This window comes from Eufriesea mexicana, unplaced genomic scaffold, assembly GCF_001483705.2.
Source record: "Eufriesea mexicana isolate 0111107269 unplaced genomic scaffold, ASM148370v2 scaffold6940, whole genome shotgun sequence".
Taxonomy (NCBI): domain Eukaryota; kingdom Metazoa; phylum Arthropoda; class Insecta; order Hymenoptera; family Apidae; genus Eufriesea; species Eufriesea mexicana.
Genome location: NW_016914784.1, coordinates 234744 through 259821, shown reverse-complemented (window position 1 = coordinate 259821; position 25078 = coordinate 234744). Strand labels below are relative to the sequence as shown.

The window sequence follows — 25078 nt, the reverse complement described above, 5'->3', positions numbered from 1 at the left end:
AGACACATAATTACAAAAGAAATGAAAAAGTTCGCAGCACCATACATTTTTGCGGTGAACAGTCGATGCACCGAAAGGACTCATCGATTATAAAGAACAAAGCTCGAACGATATCGAGATATACTGTAACTGTTTGGGAGTTTTCTCCCATCGAGTACGGGCAAGGATCTTTTAAGATTGAGCATGCTCTTTTCTACTCTCGCACCACGTACAGTCGCAGCAAAATATCGAGATGGCTAAGGATTAACGGCACGCGTAAGTTGCAATCGATTAGCTTCTCCCGAGGAGCTTTCAATTTTACGGGATTATTTTATAAAATGCAGCGAATGCAAATATCAACGCAGTAGGAAACATTTACGAACAGTTTCAGATTTTCAAGCCAAAGCTCCATTTATTTCTAATTACTTCTATAATTTCTACGGTACGCCCTTGAGTTTTGTAACAGACGTTCGTCCCATTAGCTGCATTTTCTTCCGATGACACGTGATACTCCCATAGTAAAGAACGTGTATGGCAAAATCAACAATTGTACAACAAATTCTTAACTGATCGGCAATATTACCTCTTTCTAGAGAGTGGCATTCTTCGACGTAATGTTTTTTCAGCGTTTACAGTAATCAGTAGAGCGTAGCATAATAAACTATATGCACGAATTCGATAACGTTAGTAATTATTAGTTACGATAATCTATGAAATAGTTACAGCATTTGTGCGTAAATTTCCTGCTCGGTATACCGTGCGCGCAAATTAAGCCATGAACAGATGAGATTTTAGAACAAGAGTTAACAAGGTTTCATTGTAAATTCGCAAACAGAAACTAACATGCACCTCTCTCATGCAAGGTTCCGCGTACACCCCTTTCATCAGAGAACGAGTGGTCCAAGTAAAATAAATTGTCAGAGCATCAATTGCATCGTGCGACAAGCGAATTACGCTTTGTCTCGTGTTGAAACAAAAATTATTTCTCAAAATATGAAAAATATACATCTCATAGGGGACAAGAAACTCGTGGCACGATTTAATTCTATGTTCTTCCTTTTCTCACTCGTAAGAGAACTGAAACATAGGGCAAGTACAAGTTAACGAGATTGTTGCGCGTCTTTTTCGACTTTCGTGTCGTTTCAATTGGGAACTGCTGGAATAAAAATACAGAAAAGCGATCAGCTACCATGTCGAACCTCAGCAGTGTTCCAGAATTATAGATACGTCTCTGGTCGTTAACGGGCTCTTATAAATTATCTATGGCTTCGTTTCAGCTATATGCAGCACTTCGAGTTCCCTAATTTCTGTGAAAAAGTGCGATGACCCGTTTCATACAGTCATTTATCGATTAATCACGCTTCCGTATCATTGCTAACTACAATTATATAGACGAATTATAGAAAGTTAAGTGGCACTATTCGAGAGTTGCCTGAGTATGTTTTATTTGTTGACTAGATTCCACGGAATTCATCCCCTTCTCGTAAGTACAATTGTCCACGCTTAATTTCGCGTGTTCCTCGGCATGTTCCACTCTTTTTACAACGATCGAATCGTTTTACGAAACGTCAGAACTATAGAGTTTTAGAAAAGCTTAGAAACGGGATTCCATGCGATTTCGTATATCAGCGTATCGTCATACATCGCGTGTCTCTGTCAGTAAAATCTAAGCTTGATCGTAAGCAACAATAATCGTGTGCGACAAGCACCGCAAGTTTTCCCTCGTAATAGTTAAACATATATATATAAAACTCGATTGAACCGTATTGTTCATATACAAACGACATTACGCACGAGTATCGGGATACGCAATAAAAAGCATAACACGAGACCTAAGAATCTTTTGGATGACCGTGAGCAACGGTGTTACAGGTCCGTCGTGATCGATTGATTTTTCTTTTACCTATCTGTTGCCTTATTAATGGAAACTGATCGATCGAGTATGTTTTGCTATATCTACTTAACTAGACGCTGGAATATAATCGATGAAAATCTCGTTTGCGAAACTGAAATTGAAATTATGAAGAAAGTATGTACAAACGATTCGAGTAACGCTAGTGCTAGGGCACAATGTCGCAATGCATTATGCATCTCGGTGTGTTCAGTTGATTCAGATGTACCGCTGCTGATCGTTTATCGCTGCACATTGACGTGCATGCGCATTGACATTCAAATAAATTGCATTCGAAAGATAACGCTTGGTCTTATTCTTTTATACGATCAGCAGTCTCTAAATTTCATGCCACCTTTTTCTTACTTGTCTTCTTGCTGCGGGGGAGGGTAGCGAAGCTTGATATCTGAAAAGATACAAACGAATCAGTTGTCATGGAAGTTACGCGTCGGGATAAAAAGCACAGCGTAACGCTGAGTTCTTAAAAGTAAAATTAGCTCGACGTTTCGTTATTTCGATTTTTATGTTATATAGTTACAACTTTGGCAGGGTTCGATTCGTAATATGTAATTTACACACCACACTGACGGGAGGGGAAAACAATGTTACGACAGGGGGGAAGGAAATCAGCGTGGAACATCTTTCGACGAGGTATCAGAATTCTTATCTTTCAACAGAAGAATTCTTTCCTTTCGACCACTCAGGACTGTTCCAATTCGTAGAGAGATACGTAAAGAAATTTCTCTAACGTTACGCTTCGTTTTCGAAGCAAAGGAAAATTAATAACTCGTTCAGCGATATTGCTATAACCGTGTTAATCACCGAGTAACATGCACGTTTAGCAGCGTAGTAAGAAGTAACACTCGCTAAGCGATTAGTGGTCTAACGAATTATCACAAAACACTCTAGAAACCATTTCCATACGATAAGAATGGTCGAATTAATCCGTTTCTTCTTTCCACACTTCCAGTACGACAAAGTATCTAGTGGACGAAGAGGATGAGGAGGGATTGGTGGTAACAGGCATATTTAATTTATCAACGAAAACCAGTCAAAAAGACCCGTGTAACTGTTGCAGCTTGTGCGCGTATTCTCGAGTGAAAGCTTTTAAAAAATGTCTGATTCCAATCTTTTGCCAATTTTCGGTGACTGCGACATTTCTCTTATCTGCGATTCCAGACTCGTTGTCGCGACTTTTCCATCCTTATTATTCGTTTCCATATTTTTCTCCGTTTCGATTTTCTCCATATCGTTCCCGGTCTCCTTCTCGTCGTTTAGAGCGAGCACGTAACTGCCAGAACTATTCGAACTGTCATTTTCATTTCTCTCGTCGTTCTGGGCATTTATTTCTTGACTGGAGCACGACAACTTTGGCGCGAGTTCGATGATCGTTTCCTGTGGTTCGATGCTGTTCGACCTGGTCTCAGGTGCGCTGATATCCGGAGACGAATCATCCGCCTTCGTCGAGCCTTTGTTCTCTTTGTAAAATGCGTTATGAAATATATTTTTCGGAATTGTCAACAGCTTCGAGAAACCTTCCTTGGTTCGCTGTCTCCTCGACTTTTTCCCCTTCGACTTGACATCCGTAGCATGAGCGATAAACACATCTTTGGTAGTGTCGGTATTCGAGAAGGTCTTTAAGGTTCCTGTTTTAATTATCAAAGTGGCTTTCAACGCGCTCTGAGCATCAGTCTCGTTCAAGTCCTCTTCGCTGTTCGCGAGTGGCACTTTCGGCGCCGGCTTCTTGTTGTACTTGCCAGCTCGACCAAGACTGTCGGAATTACTTCGTGACAGGTTTGGAGTTGTCCAAACGTCCAAGGACATGCCACTTTCGGACTCCCCGGCCGTGTTTACCGTGTCAGATACCTCAACTTTCGTTTCCTTGCTCACTTCTGCAAAGATCTTCGCGTCCTCGGAGACACCTCTGTCTTTTTCGCCATTTCCACTTTCCTTAGTTTCCTGGATACTCGTACTTCGCTGTAAATCCTTTTGCGACAACGTCTCCATGATACACGCGTCGCTGTGCCTCCATTTTTCCTGCGAATAAACGATGTTGTTGACCGCTTTGTGAGCGTCGCTCAAGAGTTGCTTAAGCTCGTCGAATTTGTTCTGACAGAGATCATCCGTTATCGTACGAGTCGATCCACCGATAGATTTCTCCGACGTAGATTCGTCGTTCGCAAAAGTTTCCGTGGGTGCGATATTTTTCGCACTCGTGTCTTCCGTTCTTTCTTTCTGCGTTTCAGCTCGCAGCAATTGCGCGTCTTTATTCGCGTTACCGGTCTCCGCGTCATTATTTGCTTTTCCTACCGTTAATGAACGTTCAGGGCCAGCTTCCGCCTCTATGCTTTGAACGATATGCACCTTCGCGGCTAGTACCGAGTCTGACGAATTATCCACTGTTCCTCCTGGCTTTGTTTCCTCTAGATCCGGGCCTGATTGACTGGTATTTTTAAGTGAATCATTACCTGCGACAAAGGAGCCACGATCGAATTTAATATAATCAGCAACATTACTGTTTTGCGAGAGCAGAAGCAAGATCTCGAGTGCTTGTTCGGGAGTCACGAGATTTAGAGGTGTCGGAAATGAGATGTTTTTGGAAGAAGGAGGATCGATGCTGTCGGAATCCTCTCCCGAGTCCTTCAAATATCATAAAAATCGATATATTATAAGATCAGCAGAGAATGAAATAATAAACATCGGTGAAATGATCGAGAGAACGGATTTCTCGATTAATCAAGGATCAATTTCGACGCAATCGGTCAATTTCGCTTTCGTTTCGCGACACTTTGCTTTAGCAAGTGTTTGTCAGCGTGGTTGGAGATAGTTGGACAAAGTTTTCGCGGTAGAACGAAATTGGGGCTGGAGTGCGCGGAATTAAACCTTGATTTACGTTCTTATACGGATTCGAGCGGTTGAATTTAGTACCTCTGGGGTCTTCTTCATGGTGGAGCGAGGTTTTGCGCGTGTTCTTGCACCGACGCTCGATGTTCGAACTAACGAATCGCCTTGAGATGCACGGCTGGATTGTAGCGCTTCCCCACTGCTGTATCCGCTAGATATGTCGTCCGAAGACCTTACATTACTACGACGAACAAAGCATACTTGGCATAACACCTCGACACCGCGACTACTGATATTCTAAAACGATTATTCGTCGACGGGAATATACGTACGTTAAGCTAGTCGTTGGCTCCCTAGACCTTGACTGTCTAACATCCACGTCCACTTCAGAGAAATACATCTCTACCCGAGTGTTGCCCGATTGCGTTCGACGAGGACTGTACCCTCTTCTCCCAACGTGTTCTCTTCGACGAGGTTCCACTATAAACCGTAGCAAAATTTCCATCAAAGTAAATCCTAATCCCCGAGAAGTTATATGCCTAGGATCGAATCTATATGCGATTAGACGAAAGCAAAGGCATTATGGTTATACACGCGGGGGAGTTTGCAGAAATTAAGGGGGGCTATAATCGGCCAACAACCTTCCATGTCCGTCTCGTCGTGCATGTGTGGCGTGTTTCTATTCTCGTCCTGTTTCTCGCCGGTCAGGTCGCTCAGGCTGTAACTCTTCTTTAAATGCTGTACCAGACCACCGCCGCCCTGAAAAACCAATTTTCCGTTTTTCTCAGCCTGCGGGACAATTTACGATTCCGTATCGCGTCGTTTGTTAAGGCTCAGTGCGGAGAAATCAAACCCGTCGATCGGGCAAAACGGAAAAAGAAGAAAAAAAAAAAAAAGAAAAGAAAAAAAAGTTGAGAAGAAGAAGAGAAAGAAAAATTAGAACGTTGAGAAACGAAATACAGAAAGAGGAGGAGAAAAAAAAAATAAATTCTTACCAACCCGGAAAAAGGTGTTAATGTGTTATCTGCCGTCACCGGAGCGTGTGTTCGATCTGTCGTGCGTGTTTAGCGATCGATCTAGGCCGGGTTCAGCAACGCGAGCGCGTTGCGGTCTCTCGCCTATCCGGCTGCGTTTCTTTCCGACTTGCATTCTGGCACGAGTTAACGGCTAGCGTTCCGCGTGTCCAGCGATAGAACCGGGTTCTCTTGATTAACTGGACCAACTCGTTAGACGGGATTTGCTCAGTACGAACGAGAGGAATCGATCGACGCGGATGATCGCGGAATACGCGCTCACGCGCGCGCGCGCGCCTTTAGACGAAAGACAAAACGGAGCAAGAGAGGGACAACAGTACGCCCTTGTCGGTAGAATTCATTTATTCGGAAAAAAACGAAAATAAAAAAAAAAAACGAGATGAGACATACCATGATATCGTTGCGTAAAATCTTTGGATTCGAGTATAAAAGTCTTACTTTCTAAGCGTTTCGATGACAAACCTTTTCACGCTACTATGACTCTCTTACGTTATCTAGCATTCCTAATAGCCGTTCAATTGATACGCATGTAACGAGCTTCTCGATCGTAGTCCACTACTTACATCGATGCGACATACAATGTTTAACAACGACTACAACTAGGAAAACTACAACAAGGAACAGCACGCAATGCGATAGATGGCTCCTTAAGTACTATTCGATGTTTGACGATGATCGTGCGCGAGCAAAAAATGCGGTATCGATTACCTCGCAAGCGATACACGCGATCGAGATAATAGGTAGTCGCGTAAATCGCGTATGCAGAATAATCAGCATTTACTCGTCCAAGTCGTTCTTCCTATTATCTCGGCACACACAGTCTTAAGCTCTGTCTTTTTGACGATACGTATCGTACCTCGTGGAAGCAAAGTATCAAGTATATATTCAATCGATACCTCATTATTCGATGGCATTATTCGTGAAAAAGGATTCAACGTGTTTGTTTGACGTATTTATTGCTTAAATATAGCGTATCAATTTGCAACAACAGATGAAAATTTATCGGATTGTCATAGACTCTCTTACGAAGTATTTCAGAATTCTGCTGAAAGGCATCAATTCCCTCTACATATTAAAAATTATCACGTATCGCGGCTAGTCCCGCGAAAGATCACTCTTAATCTTAATCGGTATAACAAACGGTACAAATCGCAGACATTTCGGAAAGACACACAGTAATAGTTTCACAGTATTCGTTTAAACGCTAATTAACCACCACGCGGTAGAGGTTACGTTGTGCTCCAAACTTGACGTACATCGAGAGAAAAGAAAAAAAAAACTCGATCGTGTTTCTACTATAACGCATCTATCGGATATTACAAACAATTTCACGCGATTAAAACGTAAAGGATTCACGCGATTAAAGCCCTCTTCAGTCGCGTCTCTCGTGTCGCTTCATAATCAGTTACGCGTTAACAAAGTCAATAATTCTCTTAGGCTCGATTCGATTATACAAAATGAGGAATATATAAAATAAAAGAAAAAACGAAAGGGAAAATAAAAGAGAAAAAAGAAAAAGAAAAAGAAAAAAACACACACGCAATTTGACTTAACCCCTTCTCGTTGAAAACGGTATAAATGTAACGCTAGCTAAAACCTAATCGGTAACTTGGACTCCTTTCCGACAAAAAAGCCTACAGGACGTCGTCGTGTCTCAGTATTCCATCGAAGAGGATCCGGCGTACTGTTGGTCCACCTCGTCGTCGCTGAACTTGTCAATCCGTGACCTCAGCCTCCTGCAATTCTTCCCCGATCGCTCTTTCCTGCTCTTCCGTGTCTTGTGAGGTTTCTTTGGCGATGGCACCTTGAAGACTTCTTCTTGCTCTCGTACCTGATTAATTTCCACCAGCTCGTCGTCCGTGTTCCAGTCGGTGTGCAAGCTAGGTATCGACTCGACTGGCATCAATTCCTCGGAGCTAGTGCTTGGATACGAGTGGCACTGTTTCGCTACGCTGTCTACCTGCTCCGTCGTCTCTTCCATCGTCAGCATCGAGGTTGTCGGTGGCTTGACCAAGCTAGAAACCGCCGAGGCCGATTGGATGGCTGGTAGCTCAGTCCCAATGACATGATGCGACTTCAACAAATGCTGACCCGACGTTTCGTGTTCCGATGTGTTTTCAGGGATTTTTTGGTTTTCTCGGTAAACATGACATACACGATTTTTTTTGAGGGTCGTGGAATGTGCGATGTTACAGGTCGAACACAAGAGACACGCGTGTACACGTACAACATGGTCATTGTTTTGGTTTATTTTTTGTTTACAAGCGTCGATGGTTGTTAAAGGGGCGACGATGATTGGCAGTGATTAGACGATGAGTATCGATGATGATGATGGTCGACGTTCGTGTTTTTGATTAGAGGCGGTAACGGCGTGCGGGATAGGCGTGCAGGACAACGAAAACATAAAATCAAGAAAAAATGGCCAACGATTAGCTAGTTTGGGAGCGAGTTTCTCGAAGCGATTACTAAAGCTGGTTAATTCGTTAAGCGAAGTCATCGGCTCTCGATCGTTTCGTTACGAGGGGGAGAGAGAGAGAGAGAGAGAGAGAGAGAGAGAGAGAGTGAGAGAGAAAGAGAGAAAGAGGGGGGTGGGGAGAAAAAAAGAACCAACGAATAACATTGTACGTGACACACGAACAATTTCTACGCATACTTTGGCAGAGTTTTTCCGCGAACGAGACGATCGATATCATCGTTGCGTCATTTGCAAGCGCGTGTTGAGGAACGGAAGACTGGAACTTACCTTGATAGCGGTTTGCATGAAAACCGTGGTAGCGTAATTCACACCCTTCGAACCGAGGTGCAAAATTGCCTTGTAACCCTGCTCTGTCGCGCGTTCCAGAGCTTCGTCGATCTCGGACTCGCGGCGAATCAAAGCGGGATGCACGAATCGTCGATAGAGAATGCTGGAACCTTTGGTGGTTGGGCTTAACAGCCAGATCACGAGAATGGCCTTCATCTCGTAGTAAAACGGAAACCTATGGGAGAAAGAGCAAAAGACGAGAGTTACGCGGAGGAAACGACGATAGGGACGGATAGAGGCGATAACGATTCGTAGACTAAGACCTATTAGCGCGAATGAAAAACGCCAACGATGAAATTGCTCTGGCGCGTGACGCAGATGCGAACCGCGAAGCCGCGTGGTCGAGATAGGGAGGGGGAAAAAGGGGAAAAATCGCGTCGGTTTAGGGTAGTAGCCAAGTGTAGACGGATAGTGGACGATAGGAGAGGAATGAAAAGGAAAGGGAGAGGGAGAGAGGAAAGGAGAGGAAAGTGCGAGGGTATTCCTGGCCAGAAATACACGAGAGAGCTCTCCTTTTTGGTTGTAATCCGAGTATGAAGGGAGAGATCTGGCACAGCAGGGAGGAAGACCAGAAACAGAGACGGAAGACGAGACGCCGGTAGAATCCTCAGAAGTGCATGTAAGCCAATATCCATCTCGGCCGAAATTAGACTTTCGGAATTCCCGGTGGCGAGCTTCGGACCACGCGGTTCACCTCGGTTTATTGGCCCCTGTTCGCTCGAATTTTATTCGCTTCCGGCAAAAACGGGGCCATGACCGACCTACCCGAGCCAAACACTCGCGCGACTCCAACCCCGTGCACCCTTTCCTATCGGGAGAACGCGTGTGCAACCGTTATTCCAGCTCGTTTCCATCGCGAGTACTCTTCGGATTAACGAGTTACGGAGAGGGAAGGATCGCGTTCGACCTCTCCTCTCTTTTCTTTGACCTTTCCGCACTCGCACGCCGGTGCTATGCTATCGAAGAGACCAAGTTAGAACCGGCGCACGTGATCGATGTGCGTTGCTCACCAAAAGCTAAAGAAGACGTCGGTGAAGGTTTCCGCGCACGTGAACAGCGCGAACACGATCCAGTACATCATCCATTTCACCTGAAAACGAAAGGACAAGGTATACGTGTTACGTACGAGCAAACAGCCGCTGGCGAATAGACCTCTCTTTGCGCAGAAATAGCGTTCGGTCTATTCTTGAGCCACGCATAATCATTTCGGAGGAACTTTTACTTCGTCTCGGTTCTCGCGTACGTAAATATTATCCCTCGAGGTTGAGGCAAATAGCGAGAATAGCGCGCTCGAAGGGGTTGCGAGTTTAACCTTGGAATTTAATCGAAAATCGTTCGACGAACGCCATCGCGTCCCGAACGTGGAACGCGAGGCGATTAGTCCAAGAGCAAAGTTCGTCCGAGATAAAAATGGTGGATTTTTAACAAAGAAACCCGAGAAAGCCTCCTCCGTGGACAAACATTTGCGGTGCAAAGTTTACGCCTTGGTAAAAACAGTGTTCGACCACAACGATATCGACCAAGTTAGCTCGAACTTGCTCGTACTTGAAGGCACGCTCTCGGTGTAGTCCCATTAATTAGGATGATCAAACATAATCGCTGGTAATGGAAGGCGAGCAAGAATACCTCTCGTTTTCTCAGCGAGCGGTCACACGGATCGGACTCGATACTTACGTATTCTTTCACGTTCTTCGTCCTCACTGCCTTGTACGAAGCGTAGGCCGGGTACAAGTTGCCGAACACTAATCTGAAAATCGGATATAGCAGAACGTAAGTGAGCGTTCGAGGCATTACGATTACCAGCAGCGCGGCCAGGATTCGAAGGCAGCCCAGGGTCATTTTCTTTGGCATATGATCTGCGCAGTATCGACCGAAAGCGAGCAAACTCGTGACCAATATTCGAGGGATACTGGCTTTACAGATCATCCAGAGAAATTGATTTTCCTCGAGATTGTTCGGTTGAGGTTCCTTTCTTTTCACATCCATTCCACTCCGAAGACTTCTCTCCCCCTTGATCTGCCTGGATTCTCGACTACTCGCGAATGCTTTCTCCGAACACTTTTCGATCACCGTCGGTCCTATCCGACGCATCAAACTGCAAAATACGCAACCGGAAGTCGCTTAATGATTAGCCGTACTCTTCCCGCGGTGTCTTTAAAAGAAAGCTTACAGAATCGGTGAAGGGACTTAGAGGTTCCGGTACGTAGGTCGACGATACAACCAAACCGATCGGACGACGTAGGGAGAACGAGGATCGAACGAAGAAAATACTTTCACCGTGACGCATTGGCTCTGTACGATCGCGTCGGAATTGGGTATCCTTTCGTTTCGAAAACGATCATCATTCCGTAGTCGGGGAACGTGGAAGCGGTGACACGAGGCTGGGTCAGAGGTGACGCAGGGATCAGCGGTGCGACTCGCGAATGGTAACTTCTAACATCACGGCCCCCTTTCCTCCACTGCTCCCTGCCTCCACTCACTTGTTGCATCCTCCGAATCGCGATGCTTCACATCGTCGTTCCACGGTTACGAATCGATTCGTTTCGACGAAAGGATCCCTGAAAGCGTTGGGCGGTGCCACCCGATCGAGGATAACTCGCGTTTTCGCTGGCCCTCGCTCGCGAGGCCTGTTCCGCGCGCGGATGCTTCCAGTTAAAGACTAAATGCGTAGCCGCGTTCTGGCACCGACTTGTCGACTACACTGATGCTCTACAGGCTCTATTTTAGCGCCTTAAGCCGCTGTCACGCGATCGAGCCACGAAATTCGCCGTTGGACTGGAGACGATAACCACTCCTCCTCCCGAGTTCTCCATTCTATCCACGGCCATTGTCCAACGCTATTGCGTAATCACTGTAAATTCCACTTTTTCCACAGAGTTACGTCGCGTTGTTTGTCCCGCGTAAACACGACATTAGCACGACGCCTAGATCGTTTAGCGGAAGCTTACCGCCAATCTATAACCGTTCCAACGAATTACGACGTTCCTCCGAACCTCGCGAAATCGAGGAGTATTCGAAACAAGCTAGACTGATATCTCGACAACCTGGCGTTCCTTCTTCGCAACATGGACGCGAATTTCGGATGTCGAATTCGTTGGATTGTCGTCGAGTTAGCGGTGGATTCGCGCAACGAGGCTCTTCTGGCGAGAATCGCGCGAAACTACGATCGATCGAGGTTCCCGGGTAATTCGATGATTGTCACCAATGTCGCTATTCGATTGCGTAACCGGGCGTCCTTTGTGCGCAGTCCCTGCTCGCTATTCGCGCGCTAACGAGCCTCACGCGCTCGGCATTTTACCATTTTCCATGCGACTACCTTGCCCGTCGAGCGAATCGAGGTCTGCGGCACGCAGTTTCGAAAAACTCTGTCGCGAATCGTAAACGAAACTGCTCGCACCGAGCAACTCGGCCAAACGTTTCCAAGTCTGCAGGTGTGTTTATAAATATCGAGTCGACGAAAGACAGATTATTCGCAAAAGTTATCCACGATTTACGTAATCGCATCGCTTTTTAACGAAACGGAAAAGAAATATACTTGGTCAACGGTCAACTACGATCGTCATGGATAAAAACTGGGTATAAATCGGTGTGCCGATTTGCGTATGCGTACACGAGTACGCTATTCGGGAAAGGGGGAACGAGGAGCGAGTGAAATCTTTGGAAAATTCGATGAGTCGCAACGAGCGGCTCGCGCGACCGAGTAGCAACTGCGATTCGCGACGATTGTTACCGACCTGCTGCTTTCATGTTTATCAATGTAGCCGCGTAACCGTGTGTACGCGTGCACGCGTGCACCAGCACTCTCGAGTGCGCACGCGGAAACGCAGAGGCGACCACCGTCTACGACGACGCGTTGATTACGAGGTCAAGATCATTGTCGTTGCTTCGTTCGAGCGCAGTCTGAATTCCCTCACGTTTTGCCACGGATCCTCCGCCATTCGCGTCCTTCCATCCCCAAATCCTCCCGCGAGCTCCAGGCTGTTCTATCTCGCGCAAGATTTTCTCTTCCAGACCGTGTCATTCGTTACGTGGAATTTCTCTTCCGTTCTTAATTATTTATTTATTCCAGCCGGGCAAAGTAATTAGTTCTTTATTTGGAACGACCTAGTTTTTCATTTCAAACCACTTCTCCAATCGATTGCTATGACGCGGGTTCTCGGCTTGGCGCTATTCGAACATCATGCGACGCGCGACTAGAGTAATCGGAGCTTGACCATCGATCCGACCTATCTCCTGCCTTCGCAGGGAACACTCGGAAGGAAGTTTCTGTAAAGAATGCCTCACGGGTGTATGTACAAAGGGAAACACCTGTAAAGTCGCCGACCCGCGGTTTTTAAAGAACGCGTGACCATCGAAAATGAAACTGCTCGATTCACCGAAGCAACGCAACGTTGTCAATGAACCGTAATGGGACGATACAAAGACCGCAGGAGAATAGTTATTGTTTTATATTGTCGAAAGAAAATTTACTTGCCCATTGTATCGCCGTAGCAGGTTCCGATGCGGGAGTCGCGGCCATTGTGAGTCGGATAAATTCAAAAAGGAGTAAACCGCGCGCTAGGTGCTAGTTTCCTCTAAAAATTCACCCAACCAACCTCCCGAACGCTACGACTATTCATTTCCCGTCGCGATCTCGAGAATCTGAAAATAATTTCTTCCATTTTCTTTCACTTTCGCATAACTATCTGCTACCGAGTAACGTGGAAAATACGAAAGAATTCGATGCGGCGAATTTTTCCTGAAAATCGTTTCTCGACGATCGTTCGTCCTTCGTATGCAAAACCCATCGCATTGGAATACGGAGGAAAGAGGGGGAAAAATATAGCTACTTGGACGCAACTCGGACGGGCAACGTGTGAGCATTTCCTAATTAAAAGGGGCGAAAAAAATGGTTGGTTTCATTGGAAATAGGGTTCGGTAAGAGATAACGGGAATACGTGCTCGATATTCGCAGCGAGATAACTTTTCATCGCGCTTCAGGGTCGACCCAGTTTTCTATTTTAATCGCGGCCCTTCTCGAGCCACAGTTTCCCTCGAGTCCCTCTTTATTATCTCTTCTCCATTAATTAAAACTCCGTCGGATACGAAAATCACGATTATCTTTTGCCGAGCGGGCTGATTGGTCGGCTGACTGACTTGCTCGGATCATGGAACGCATCGGGTCGCGCGAATCGCTCCAACGACGTAGTTATTAACTCTCGGTGTAGTTATTAAGCGGACTATTAACTTTCCACCGGGCGGGCAGTGTGGCGAGGTGTACTAGGTGACGAATCGGTGCGATTCATTTAGAGGTTTAATGAGCGAGGGCTCGACGAAAACATCGTAACGGGGGCGTGTCCGGTTATTTCGAGATGAGGACAAGGAGCATCAACCTGATCCATCGGCTACGTATCTTTCCGAGGTGCGCGTAGAATAAGCCAGATACGAGCGTATAAATAGAGGCATAGGTGGGTCTAAATGGCGAATAGGTGACCAAGGAATCGCCCTAGCCAATTGATCGAGCAGCGATAAGGTGTCCCCGAACGGAAGACGTTCTCGTGGAAAAGAAAAAGGGGACGTCGAAGCGTGGATAAACACCGCGATACTTTTAGCACGCGATCCGCTCGATTCGCTGCCAAAAAGCTCGAGAACTTTCCGTCGGAATTTTTTTTTCACCCGAACAGAGCCTCGTTGTCTCTCGCTAGCGAAGAAAGATTCGTCGATTTGGTCCACCACAGCCTTTCCGTTTCGCCTGATCGAGTGTCTTTGGAACTTTTCCAAATTCGCCAAGTGTCGTTCGACCGAGCAACTTTGGAATTACATCGGAATAGCGTGGATGTGGCGTTCCACTGGACTGCCAGCTCATCGTCCTTCAAGGCGATGACAAAGCCCGAAGGAAAAGCGAGGAAAAAAGAGGAAATCTCTGGCCAGAATTCCACGCGGTTCCTCTTCTCGGCCAACGCGATCCAACGGCGCGGATAAGTAGCCTTCGTCGTTTTCAATAACAATCGAACGAAAAGGCCAGAATCGCGAGCCGTGAGCCACGGAAGGTAATAGACTCGCGTTTCGAGTGGCGATCGTGTGATTCATCTCGTGCTCCTAATTTCGAAAACTGTTTCGAACATGGTAGCGCCTTTATCAAGAATGCTTTAATAACTTTCACCTTCGTGACAACGATTTACACGTGAGATACTGCCTCGTCGCATGTAAACGGCCGCTTAATTACGAAGATTAATGGGCGCGACAAAGAATCATGCGGGTAATCCATAACGGTGACGCGATGAAATCGACGTCGAAGGACTCGCGAACTTGGATGACCGACTATCGCGTTACGAAGGGAGCCAGGGACAAAAGAAGGTCTGACAGTAAAAAAAGAAAGAAGTTTGCTCTTTCGTTTACCTCCTCGCCATCGATTTATTGCTTTGCCTTTCTTTCACATGCCGTCATTAACGTCTTTCGCTATTAACCTTTTGCATTAAACGACCAGTGTAGCTCCTCGTGGCTCTTTTATACGTAATCGCAGCGAAAGCGAGCTAGACTCGTCGTGTGACTAACATTATACTTAACGCGCGAGATTCGTATAAAATCCGAAAGCATTTTCTCGCGAACGAAGTAAATAAGTACGAATTAGTCGAAGTTAAACGCTTCCGCGATTTTCCTAAGTTTTCGTAATTAAATCGCGGCGCAGGGGGTCTATGAATCCAGGAATAACGTTTACGAAAGGAACAGAGAATTAATGGTGGCGCCATGGCGCCAGTAATCGTGGCGATCAAGCGACTTTCTCGAAAACTTGGCCTGGCAGTATTTACTCGCAACGTTATACAATCGTGTCGAGCGAATTTCCAATCAATGTCATCCGTTGATGCAACCGCGAATATCGGTTGCAATTTTATGCGCTTCGATGAGCTTAGCGAAGATCATCTCGGACAAGTTCCTCGAAATTTTATACGATCGTATCTACAATGTTATACAATCTTGTTTACCCATCAGGGCTTGCATCAGTGTCGCGAGTCTACGTTATGCAACTCGATGCAAATATCTTGACAATCGATCGATTGCCCGTTTTTGTCGATAATTCATCGTTCTAGCCTAATCGCACGAAATTTCGTAGCTACTCGAGGAACTCGGAAATGGCCAATTCGGTAACGCGAATCCGTGAAAATTCCAAGCGCTAGAAGTTAAACAAGTGGACGTCCGTGAAAGAAATTCTAATTTTGTTCCATTCAGCCAGGACAGGCTACTCGAAAAGAATGATTTACCTCGGAATGATTTACCATTTGATAATTTTGCAACTGTCACGTGGACGTGCCGATTTCTCGAGCACGATGAAATTTATTATATTTTTACTTGGTCCAAGAAAATTAAACGTAGTTTCTCGTACGAGAAAATCTTCAGTGGATCCACGAATTCCCTTTCCTTCACATTTTTGGTACAACCTTCAGGGGAGAAGGCAGAAACACGACCGAGACGGTGTTCACTACCGTCACTCGTCTAAACACCGGTAGATGAATATTTCGCGTGTAATGGTGGGTCTCTATGGGCACGGCCACAGGTGGCGTACTTTTCGAAGACAGGGGGCAAGTCATAGCGAAACCTTGGGAGCCTATCGCGTGAAATATTCCAACAAAGGTTTCGACTATATGAAACTCGATTTGTCGCGAAATCCGATGGAAACCTTGTTTTCTCGCTCGATACGCCTCGACGTTGACCTAACGAGATTTAGATTGCGCACTACGGGCAGACAAAAGCCTCTACTCGGTGGTCTCGTGGAGAACGCGATCGAAAACTAGGGTATACAAAGGCACGCAGGTTCTTTCGAGAGTGTGCTTCTTCGTCGCGACAAGTTTAACATAGGCCACGATCACTCTAATCGTTCACCAGCTGATTCTTCGTTAGCTCGGCAGGAAGGGTGCGAGATCCGTTTGCATCCCCGTGGAACGTCGACGGGAGGAACTCGCCCCGTTGGCTGTGTGTCGTTAATAAGCGTTTCTCGTCGAGTCGATCGAGGATCCCTCGATGCGAGTTCGTTCTTGACGCTTTGAACTTCCGCGACCAGAGTTCCGAGTTCTTGGGGCAGAGTTTACAAGGTCTTGGACGTAAAAGCCGGAGCTTCGATGACGGAGTTTTCTATCCTCCGAAGGCAGTAACTTTCTTTAGAAGTCGACGCTTTAATTTCCGAAGGAGAGAGCGATCGAGCGATCGAATTTCACGAGCGGAACTTCTGGCGCGTGGATTTTTGACTGCTTAAGGGCACGCTTCGCTTTCTCTTCTCTCGCTGCTAGACTTTTTTACTCTAGCCTAGCGTTGTTCCCTCGATCGCGCACGTTCGACCGGTCTCTTTATTGTCACGCCGACCGACGTTGTTCCGGTGTAACGACCAGCCGAGTGATTCAACTAACGTTTCCTAAGCGGCGACTCGAAGCAGCGGTTCCTTTCTTGCTGCTTCCCGCCTCCTTGCTCCGCGGCTCTTTTCCCTTTCCGGCTATTTTTCTCTGCCTGCCGCTCCTCCGGGACCTCGTCGCTCCTCCTGACAAAGACGGATAGCACCGGGCTTCTTCTCGCGAACGAATTAATCAGTGGGTACCGTCGAATTTCCTCTCGTTCTCCGGAAAAAGAGGGTGACCCCGCCGAGGAGGCGAATTATTCGCGAACAGTTCGTTTCCGAAAGCACTGGAACGCTCGACGATACTTTTCGAATTTTCTCCGAACACGACGGAACGTCAAAGGTTAAGGTTCGAAGTTATCGAGTACCCGCGATTTTCTCGTCAACCTCCCACAGTTGCTTTAAAACAGTCCTTCGTTTCGACGCTTGCCTATCGAGAACAATCAACCCTTTTCTCCACAGGTGCAGGCTTAGCAATCGGGAAAGTACCACGGACGATTTCAGCAAAGCTACCAGGCCAGACCTCCTCCCCGGGGAACTTGCAAACCTTTCGAAAAGTTGGAAACTCAGGCAACTCGGAAAGCCGATTGAAAATTTCGTTCAACGCTCCCTTGATACTCCACGCTCTCCATAAACCGTTCTGAACATTAAAAACTCCGATCCCAATTAAACTCTCTCGATCCAGGGGTTTCGCGTTGATTGTCTTAAGGCCGGAATCGTTCCGTAATTTCCATCGTTTCTGCTTAAACGCTGCTCCTTCGTGTACCTATATATCGATTCGCAGTGCCAATTTGCTGGCCGATTCTTTTTTTCCCATCCAAGACGACACTTCTATCGTTCTCACCACGGAATCTCGTTGCAACGTTCTCGTTGGCCTCGATGGAAAATTACGATCGGAGGGTAGTGGACGGAATCGCGATCGATCGACGTGATGCGATCATAAATCGGGGATAACGTGGGCAGAGGCGATGATTCACGGAAACCGAACTCGCGATCCAATCGATCTTTCGAACGCTAGGTGTACGTACAGCCGGACTCGAAGTCTCGTGGGACCGAGCTTTGTGTCGGATGTATGTTCCACGAGCGTCGCGACGCCTGAACTGGAAGCTGGCCACTTCTGTGCTTGGGTTTATATTTAAAGTGGCCGACGACTACACAACGTCGACGCATCGTCTTTCCGTGGAAAGAAAGAGCAAGAGAGGCGGGAGAGACCGAGCTAGAGCGAGAGAAGAACGGTGTAGAGGGAGAAATACCAGACGGGAGAGAAAAAAAGAGATTTTGCAGCGCCCGAAGCGAAAACATTCCGGGAAAAATGCGCAAGCACGGCTGATTTATTTTGGCGATATTTAAAGAAAAAATATCGTCCCGTGACCGTTGGAGAGTGCGCGATTTAATCGGGGACAACGATGGATCCCTGTTCGGGGGGTAGTTTCGATGGATTTAGGTCACCGCGAAGAAGGGACCAACGATTTCTTGCTCTCCTTTTTTTGCTGGAGAATCGAAAGCTCCGGTTTACGATAAAGGGCATTGGCTGGCAGCTTTCCGGCCACGCGTGGCGTTCTCCTCGGTTGGGGAATGTTGGGAAATCCGTGCTATAAAAGATCCACAAACATCGTGGACGGTGAATCGTGGACCTCCCACGCGGCACGTTGCGCCTGAGCTTTCTCAAGCGAGCCAACCAACGACTTGCATATGCCGAAACGTTTACGAATCTGCATCCCGTGGAAACATTTAAGAAAGAATCGAATCCACGCGGCTGAGAAGATTTCAAGATTTATCGAAAACACGAGCGCGTGGCTCTCGTTACCTGACCTCCATTCCGAATCCTCTTTCTAGCAAGAAAATTTCCAACCGACCCTCGGCGACCCGAACCTACCTGAGCGTGTCAGAAAATACGGCAGGGGAGAAAAGAGAAGAAAAGAACGAGGGGAACCGCCGAGTTGGAAATTACCTGGCGTGTCTCTCCAACTCGGGGTCGTAGGCAAAGCGACGAGAAAAAGCTCCAAGTTCGGCCCAACATTCCAACGCGTCGTTCGAATTCTGTTTCCCGTCGGTCATCTAGCCGACACCATTGGCCACTAGCCACCCACCACCAATCCGCAAAACGGATAAAAAGGGAACAGCGAGATGGAGTGTTCGTCCCGGAAAAAGAAGGAGAAAGGAGAAAGAAATGGGAAGAAAAGGGGAGAAAAAGGGAAAAAAGAGGAAAAGAGGAGAAGGGACAAGGGTGTGTAGGGTGAGACGAAAGAGGTAGAGGCAAGAAAAGGGATATCGCGGCGATACCAGAAGCGTAAGGTCTGAGGGTACGCCCGAAGGGTCATCACCCCGGTGAAACACACGATGCTTTCGGTTCTGCCCGCGCCACCCTCCCGCGGCTCTACGAGTCTCGTGCTCTTTACCACACCCTCGTGACGTGCACTTTTGCTCCTTGGCGCGTCTCCAGGGACGAAGAAATATGGGCTGGCCTGCGAGAAAATGGCGTAATTATATACGAGGGCGGGAAAAAGGAGGGTGTAAATCAAAACGGCGCGCTCTTTCCCCCTGCCGCTGTTCGAGGTTCTCCGAGGCTCGAACCGGAGAAACCGTGGAACGAGAGGAGCACGAACTTGTTATCTACCGGCGCGAGCTTCGACATTCCCTTCGACCCGCGGACACGCTATCGTCTTGGTCCTCCGGGGAATCCTCGGCGCGGCGCAACTGCGATAACGTCTCGACCGAGCGCAGGCCGACGCACGCGACTCGTCTCTTCTTTGCCAGCAGGAAAGCCCTTTCCAGCTCGAAAGCCCCGCGATATTCTACCTTCGTTAGAGCTCTCGGGATTTATGAAAAACCCCGTATATACGCGGTTCACCTAATTTTACCCGGCTCAAGGATCGCTACGAACGAGAAAATGGTTCCCCATTGTGCGCGATAACGTTCCAACGACCAGCCGAACCGCCATTGTTCCTTCTTTACCGAAAACAATTATTTTATTCCAAATAATTCCATAGCACTAGATAATGATGCTCATTGGAAAAACCGTGAAACCGTTGAAACAAAGCATCGGACGTTAACGAGTTTCCCGGGTCAGAGGAATTCAATTTCACGATAAAACGAGCGTACGATGGTATAATAAATGAAGCAGCTCGAAAAGTGCCGGTAGCTTAAAATTATTTCAATTTCCAGCGCCGGTTGGGCAGACCTCGCGACAAATACGAATGTTAATGACAACGGAGAGGAGGCTCCATAGAAATCTTGCCGGTCAGTCAGAAATTTCGCGTTAATCCGACGGAATGGTAGAAGCCGTGCACAGCAGGATGAAAAAAGTGGTACGGTGAACGAACCGCATCGTAATTAGCGAACAGCATTCTTAATTATTCTAATGAGTGCAATGACGTCACGAGGTCGAGGATCCTAAGTACTCGAGCATATTACCGCAACACCGACGTAACTTCTTTCCTCGTCTATGCCACGTCGGTTTTTCTCTTTTTTTCTCTTCCAGCCGCTGCCAGCCTTTTCAAATGCTCGAGGCCTCTTTACGCGAATTTCTTCTGGTCGGGCCACCGTGCCTCGTACGCATAGTCAAACGCGACGCAACGACACCGTGCAATCGTACGTCGTCCATGTTAAACAGTCCGAGAAGCGATCGTGTCGAATCGCTGGAAAATCGTCTCGTCGACCTAGCGATGGATTCGAAGGAACAACGATAGCTCGAAAACGCGTCAACGCGGAATAAGGTCTATCGGTCGATAACGGGTCTCTAATGATTGAGCGTCGCTGGCAACGTTACGATGTTCCGACTGGTTTCCGCGGTTTCCGGAAACGAGAACTTTTCATTCGAAATTTTCCTCTTCTGTCGCCCGTTTCGGTTCCCTCCGTTTACAGAAGCGAATCGCGGAGGCAACTACTGTTTCGTGCAGGCGCAGGCAACACTTTCGAAACGCGATTCTATGCAAATAGCCCAGCGACCGCGAGGAAACGCGGCTGTTTTGCGTTCGAATCGGTTTTCGACAACCGGCCGTTACACCGGCGGCAACGTCTGCATCCATAGAAAATGCGATACCTTTCAGTAACATTGGAAATATGGGTCACGGAACGAAACAGCGGAGCTAGGTAAATAGAATGAGTATGCGCGCGGGTTGGGGGGGGGGGGGGGACGAAAGAAAAAAGAGTCGATAGGTTTTATCTCGACCTGGTTGGTATAGCATTTGCGGAATTAATCGTTGCGGCTGTACCCGTTTCACCTTTCGCCGAGGGTGGCTTTTCGTGTTACGGTGCCAGGGATAAACGTTTCGTATTTCAATAGATTTCGGTGAAACCGTCGTGCAGACTCTAATAATTTCCAATAGCACGTGCGGGTTGGTAGGTGGAAATATTTCGCAGTTCCACTCTGTCGAAAGCATACCGTTTCCATCGGTATCCGGGAAAGTACACGGAGAAACAAACAAGCAACAGCCACCACCCTCGACGACTGGTTAGATGGCGAAGAGAGCTGTCAGACGCCTGTGGCGCGTGCAACACACCGGAAAGGTTAATACGAGATCTCTTCTGAAACGAAATATCGATTCGCGACCAACCGCCAGAGAATCGTGCCACCCCTACAGCTGTAGCGGGAGAAGCAGAAGAAACGAGACGAGACGAGAGGAGAAGAAAGAGAAGAGAGAGGAGCGAAAGGGCGGAGAAAGCGGGAATGAGGGTGCCGCACGAACGTCCTTGCTCGCACACCACCGGCAGAACCGCCCTCCTGTTGCCAACCGGGCATCGATCCAACGACCGACCACGTTCCTCTGGTCTACCAAGAAAGCATCCCTTGGTGTACCCGTTTCCTTCCGCCCGCAGACTTCCTCTCAGCCAAGATCTACCATGCTCTATCGCTTTTAGACGCGTTACCGGTTACCGAGAGAATTATACACCGATGAAAATTTCATCGCGAAAATCCACCTGCCTGCTAGGATAACCGTCACGAGCGTTGGATACTTTGCAAATTTTCCGATTAGTCCCGATATACCGATCTGTCGCCATTTCGGCCTCTTTCTCGTTGCTTCTGTTCTCAAGAAAATTTCCATCGATCGGCTACGCTATGGAAAAATCGAGAGAAAGAGATAAACGTTCCCGAGCACTCGTGTGTATGTATATAAGATTGCCCGCGTCGACAAGGTGAAAGGAAACTATACTTGTGTATCTCGAACCCGGCAAAAAGACAATGCTCCGTGTACACAAAGACTATTCAACACACGTGAGTCATACTTCTTAAACGATATAATAAGATGACATTCCGTGACATTATCGAGAAACGAAACATTAGCCGAGGAACATCGCGATACACGCAAATGAATCAACAATGAGGCCCAAAGACCTCTGCGTTATCTCCCCTTTTCTTTTTTCGTTTAATTACGAGCCAAACACGGACGAAACGAACGTCTATCTGCAGACGAGAATTAAGCCTGTCACGGCTAAGGAAATATCCCGTGTGCTCCTTTACGTGGCGCCATAGAAGTGTTACAGTGAAAGTAATACGTTATCTACGGAAATCCAGAGGATCTTTTCAAATATTTTTCAAAAAACGAACGACGGAACCGAGCATGTACGTGCGCGAGCTACTAATCTTGCGTAATTAGGCTAGATTTTCTGTGTAGCTCAACATCACGGCAAACAGAACTACCATCCTTAGATATCTAGGCCACGTGTCTCTTGCAATTCTAAGGATATCCTAGGAATTTGAAGAAAGTTTCGCGCGAGGTATCTTGGTATTTATCCGTCATATTTTCCCTCGTGGAAACTTCTCGCATTCCTCTTTCCTTCCTCTCCATTCTCTATCACGTTGCTTGATTTCTCTACTTTTTCCACTCCCATCGCATCCCTGGCTTTCCTCTCTCGTATCCTCGCCGTGTCCCTCTGTCACGGGACTCCTGTTCGCTCTTCTATTCGTCGAAAATTTCAAACGTTTCGCTGCTGGCTGAACCTAGGAGGATTTTTCTTTCCCGTCTTTCGAATAAACGTATTGATCCTAGTGTTCGGCTATCATATCGGACAATACTCGAAAGAGTAACCGGTCGAACGGACAAATTTCAAGAGGCTTGCCTTGTGCCCGATCCGGGATCAGCGTTTCTCCAGCTCGTTTTAATTTATTGTCAAGCGCAAGGAGCGTGAGTCATGTCTCGGCAGTAACGTGCACACGCGTGTTATCGACGGTGCAAGTTTACCAACGTCGTGGACAAAACGTGCTCTCTAACGAGAGAAGGCGCGACGCCACGGTGGAACGACTTCTCATCATTGTGACGTAGCTTCCCAATCAGCTGACGCCGCTTGGCCAGACGTTCATCTTTCATGACTGGCTTTTAGCTATACGTACGAAAGCGCGCTCTAACCATGTCGCCCAACTCTCTCCGACCAATTCCATCCCGCCTATCGTCGTATCCTAATTACCCACGCCTATTCCTGTTCGTTGCTCGAGCAAAGGGTCGAATTTCGCTTCGACACGTTTCTTTCTTCTCTTTGTTTTCTTTCTTATTTTCCTTAGCCCGCGATTACGAGAAAGAGCGTAAATAATTCTCGGAAAAAAACAGAAACGCGGCCTCGAGGCAGCTGTGAAATGACTAACGGACATAATTCTCCGTAGATTAGATAAATATGTCAATATCTGTATCTCTTTGTGACGAATATTCGATCAGCTGACGACATTGAAAGCAATGTGCGCTACGGACACAAAGGACCTCGCGTATGATTCTTTCTGGTCGAGCTAAGGGAACGGGGATTTCGTTCCCTTTCGAGTGCATCTGGCTATTTTTAAGCATTCGGCATGCCGTGTGTAGAAAATGGGTACGGAGAATAAAGACCGGGGAGATGTGAGAGCATCGGATTCGGACCATGGAACATGTCCAAACGCGCTTAAAACGGGTTCTATCGTGGCTCTAGACCAGCGCGCAGAGGAGGTTGCTATGCGGATACGGGGAATGAATTTTATCGTTGGTAACGGGTAAATTTTTGAAAAAGAAAAGAAAAAGATAAAAAAAAAACGCGATAATTTTTGGTTGAAATTTCACCGGTGGATACTAGGTCGAATTACCGGGATATTTATATCGAATTCGCGTGGAAATTCGTATATTTGGATTCGGTGGTATAAATTAGAAATTGGCAATAAAAGCTAATGCGCAAGGTGTCGTAACGCGGGGATACGTCCGCAATGGTGGAGTAGGGCGCCTGCCCGTTGAGACCCAAAAGTTAACGGTTAGGTTAGGTTCGCGTTACATAGGTCGGCAAGTAAGCGATACGGGTATTGCGAGAAGATTATGCACTTTCGCTAGCGTGTAATCCTTTCTATCGCATTAATCTTGCGTATGCAAATGCGGCGAGGCGAAACGGTTCCTTGAGCGTTCAAATTTTTTTCGTATAATATAAATCCACGACGTGTCCTCGTTAAGCGCATAAATCTTTGTTTATCGTTCGCTTTCCTAATATGGAAGTGTACAAGAAGATTTCCTCTTACCTTTGCCAACCAAGGTTTTCGAAATGCCTTGACACAGAAGAATCGGCATCGCCATGGGCTAATTTCACCGATAAATCGATACCTCGTTCGAGCAACCGTGACAATTTTCAAACGCAATCGTTATTCGGCTAGACGTCGCTGTAGAACTCGTAACCAAACATGGAAATCTTTCTTCGAGCCGTGCTGCGACGACGCGATGACATAATTTCTTCACATCGAAACAGATTCGTGAATGATCGTGTAACTTTTCACTAGGAACACTGCACCTCTGATCCGATTCACGTTACATGACCACGCCAACGAGACACCCTTTGCGTTTTCTTTGTCAAGAATCGGATAAAACAAAAAGGATAACGGTTATTAGACGTTCAAACTGTTACGGGATTTCCTTTTCGAGGTAGCGAGTAGAGAGATATACGCAAACGGTTAAGTTATACATCAGAAAGAAAGAAAAAGAGAGAGTAAGAGAGAGAGAGAGAGAGAGAGAGTTAAAAATGAGTGGAACTGTAAATTAACAAATAGAATCGAACAACCCTGGGTTAACGATGGCGAGAATCCAGGTGCAGCTGACTTTTTCTTCGCACTATTTTCCCGTTTCTCGATTACCGAGAATTTGAATACTCACATGACGAATCGCGAGACGATCGAAGATATCATATTAACGATTTCAAACGATATATGGAGTATGCGCGATCGGAAG

At 46.9% G+C, this 25078-nt stretch overlaps 1 protein-coding gene across 4 annotated transcripts in view; it reads right to left on the bottom strand.

The window, feature by feature from the left end:
* Positions 1-1119: 1119 nt before the first annotated feature.
* Positions 1120-25078, bottom strand: part of LOC108552528 (receptor expression-enhancing protein 3-B) — a 24314-nt gene continuing 355 nt past the window's right edge. Inside the window, exons 2-10 of one of the 4 annotated variants that reach the window (XM_017907127.1) lie at positions 25004-25078; positions 10226-10646; positions 9562-9641; positions 8492-8726; positions 5356-5473; positions 5047-5194; positions 4799-4955; positions 4387-4510; positions 1120-2276 (exon numbers count right to left, since the gene is read on the bottom strand). In XM_017907127.1, coding sequence (XP_017762616.1) covers positions 2233-2276; positions 4387-4510; positions 4799-4955; positions 5047-5194; positions 5356-5473; positions 8492-8726; positions 9562-9641; positions 10226-10646; positions 25004-25035 — 1359 coding nt within the window. In that variant the 5' untranslated portion in view covers positions 25036-25078 and the 3' untranslated portion in view covers positions 1120-2232. Of the gene's footprint in view, positions 2277-4386; positions 4511-4798; positions 4956-5046; positions 5195-5355; positions 5474-8491; positions 8727-9561; positions 9642-10225; positions 10647-10721; positions 12399-25003 lie in introns of those variants that run through there. The other 3 variants (XM_017907128.1, XM_017907129.1, XM_017907130.1) reach the window with 3 other exon arrangements.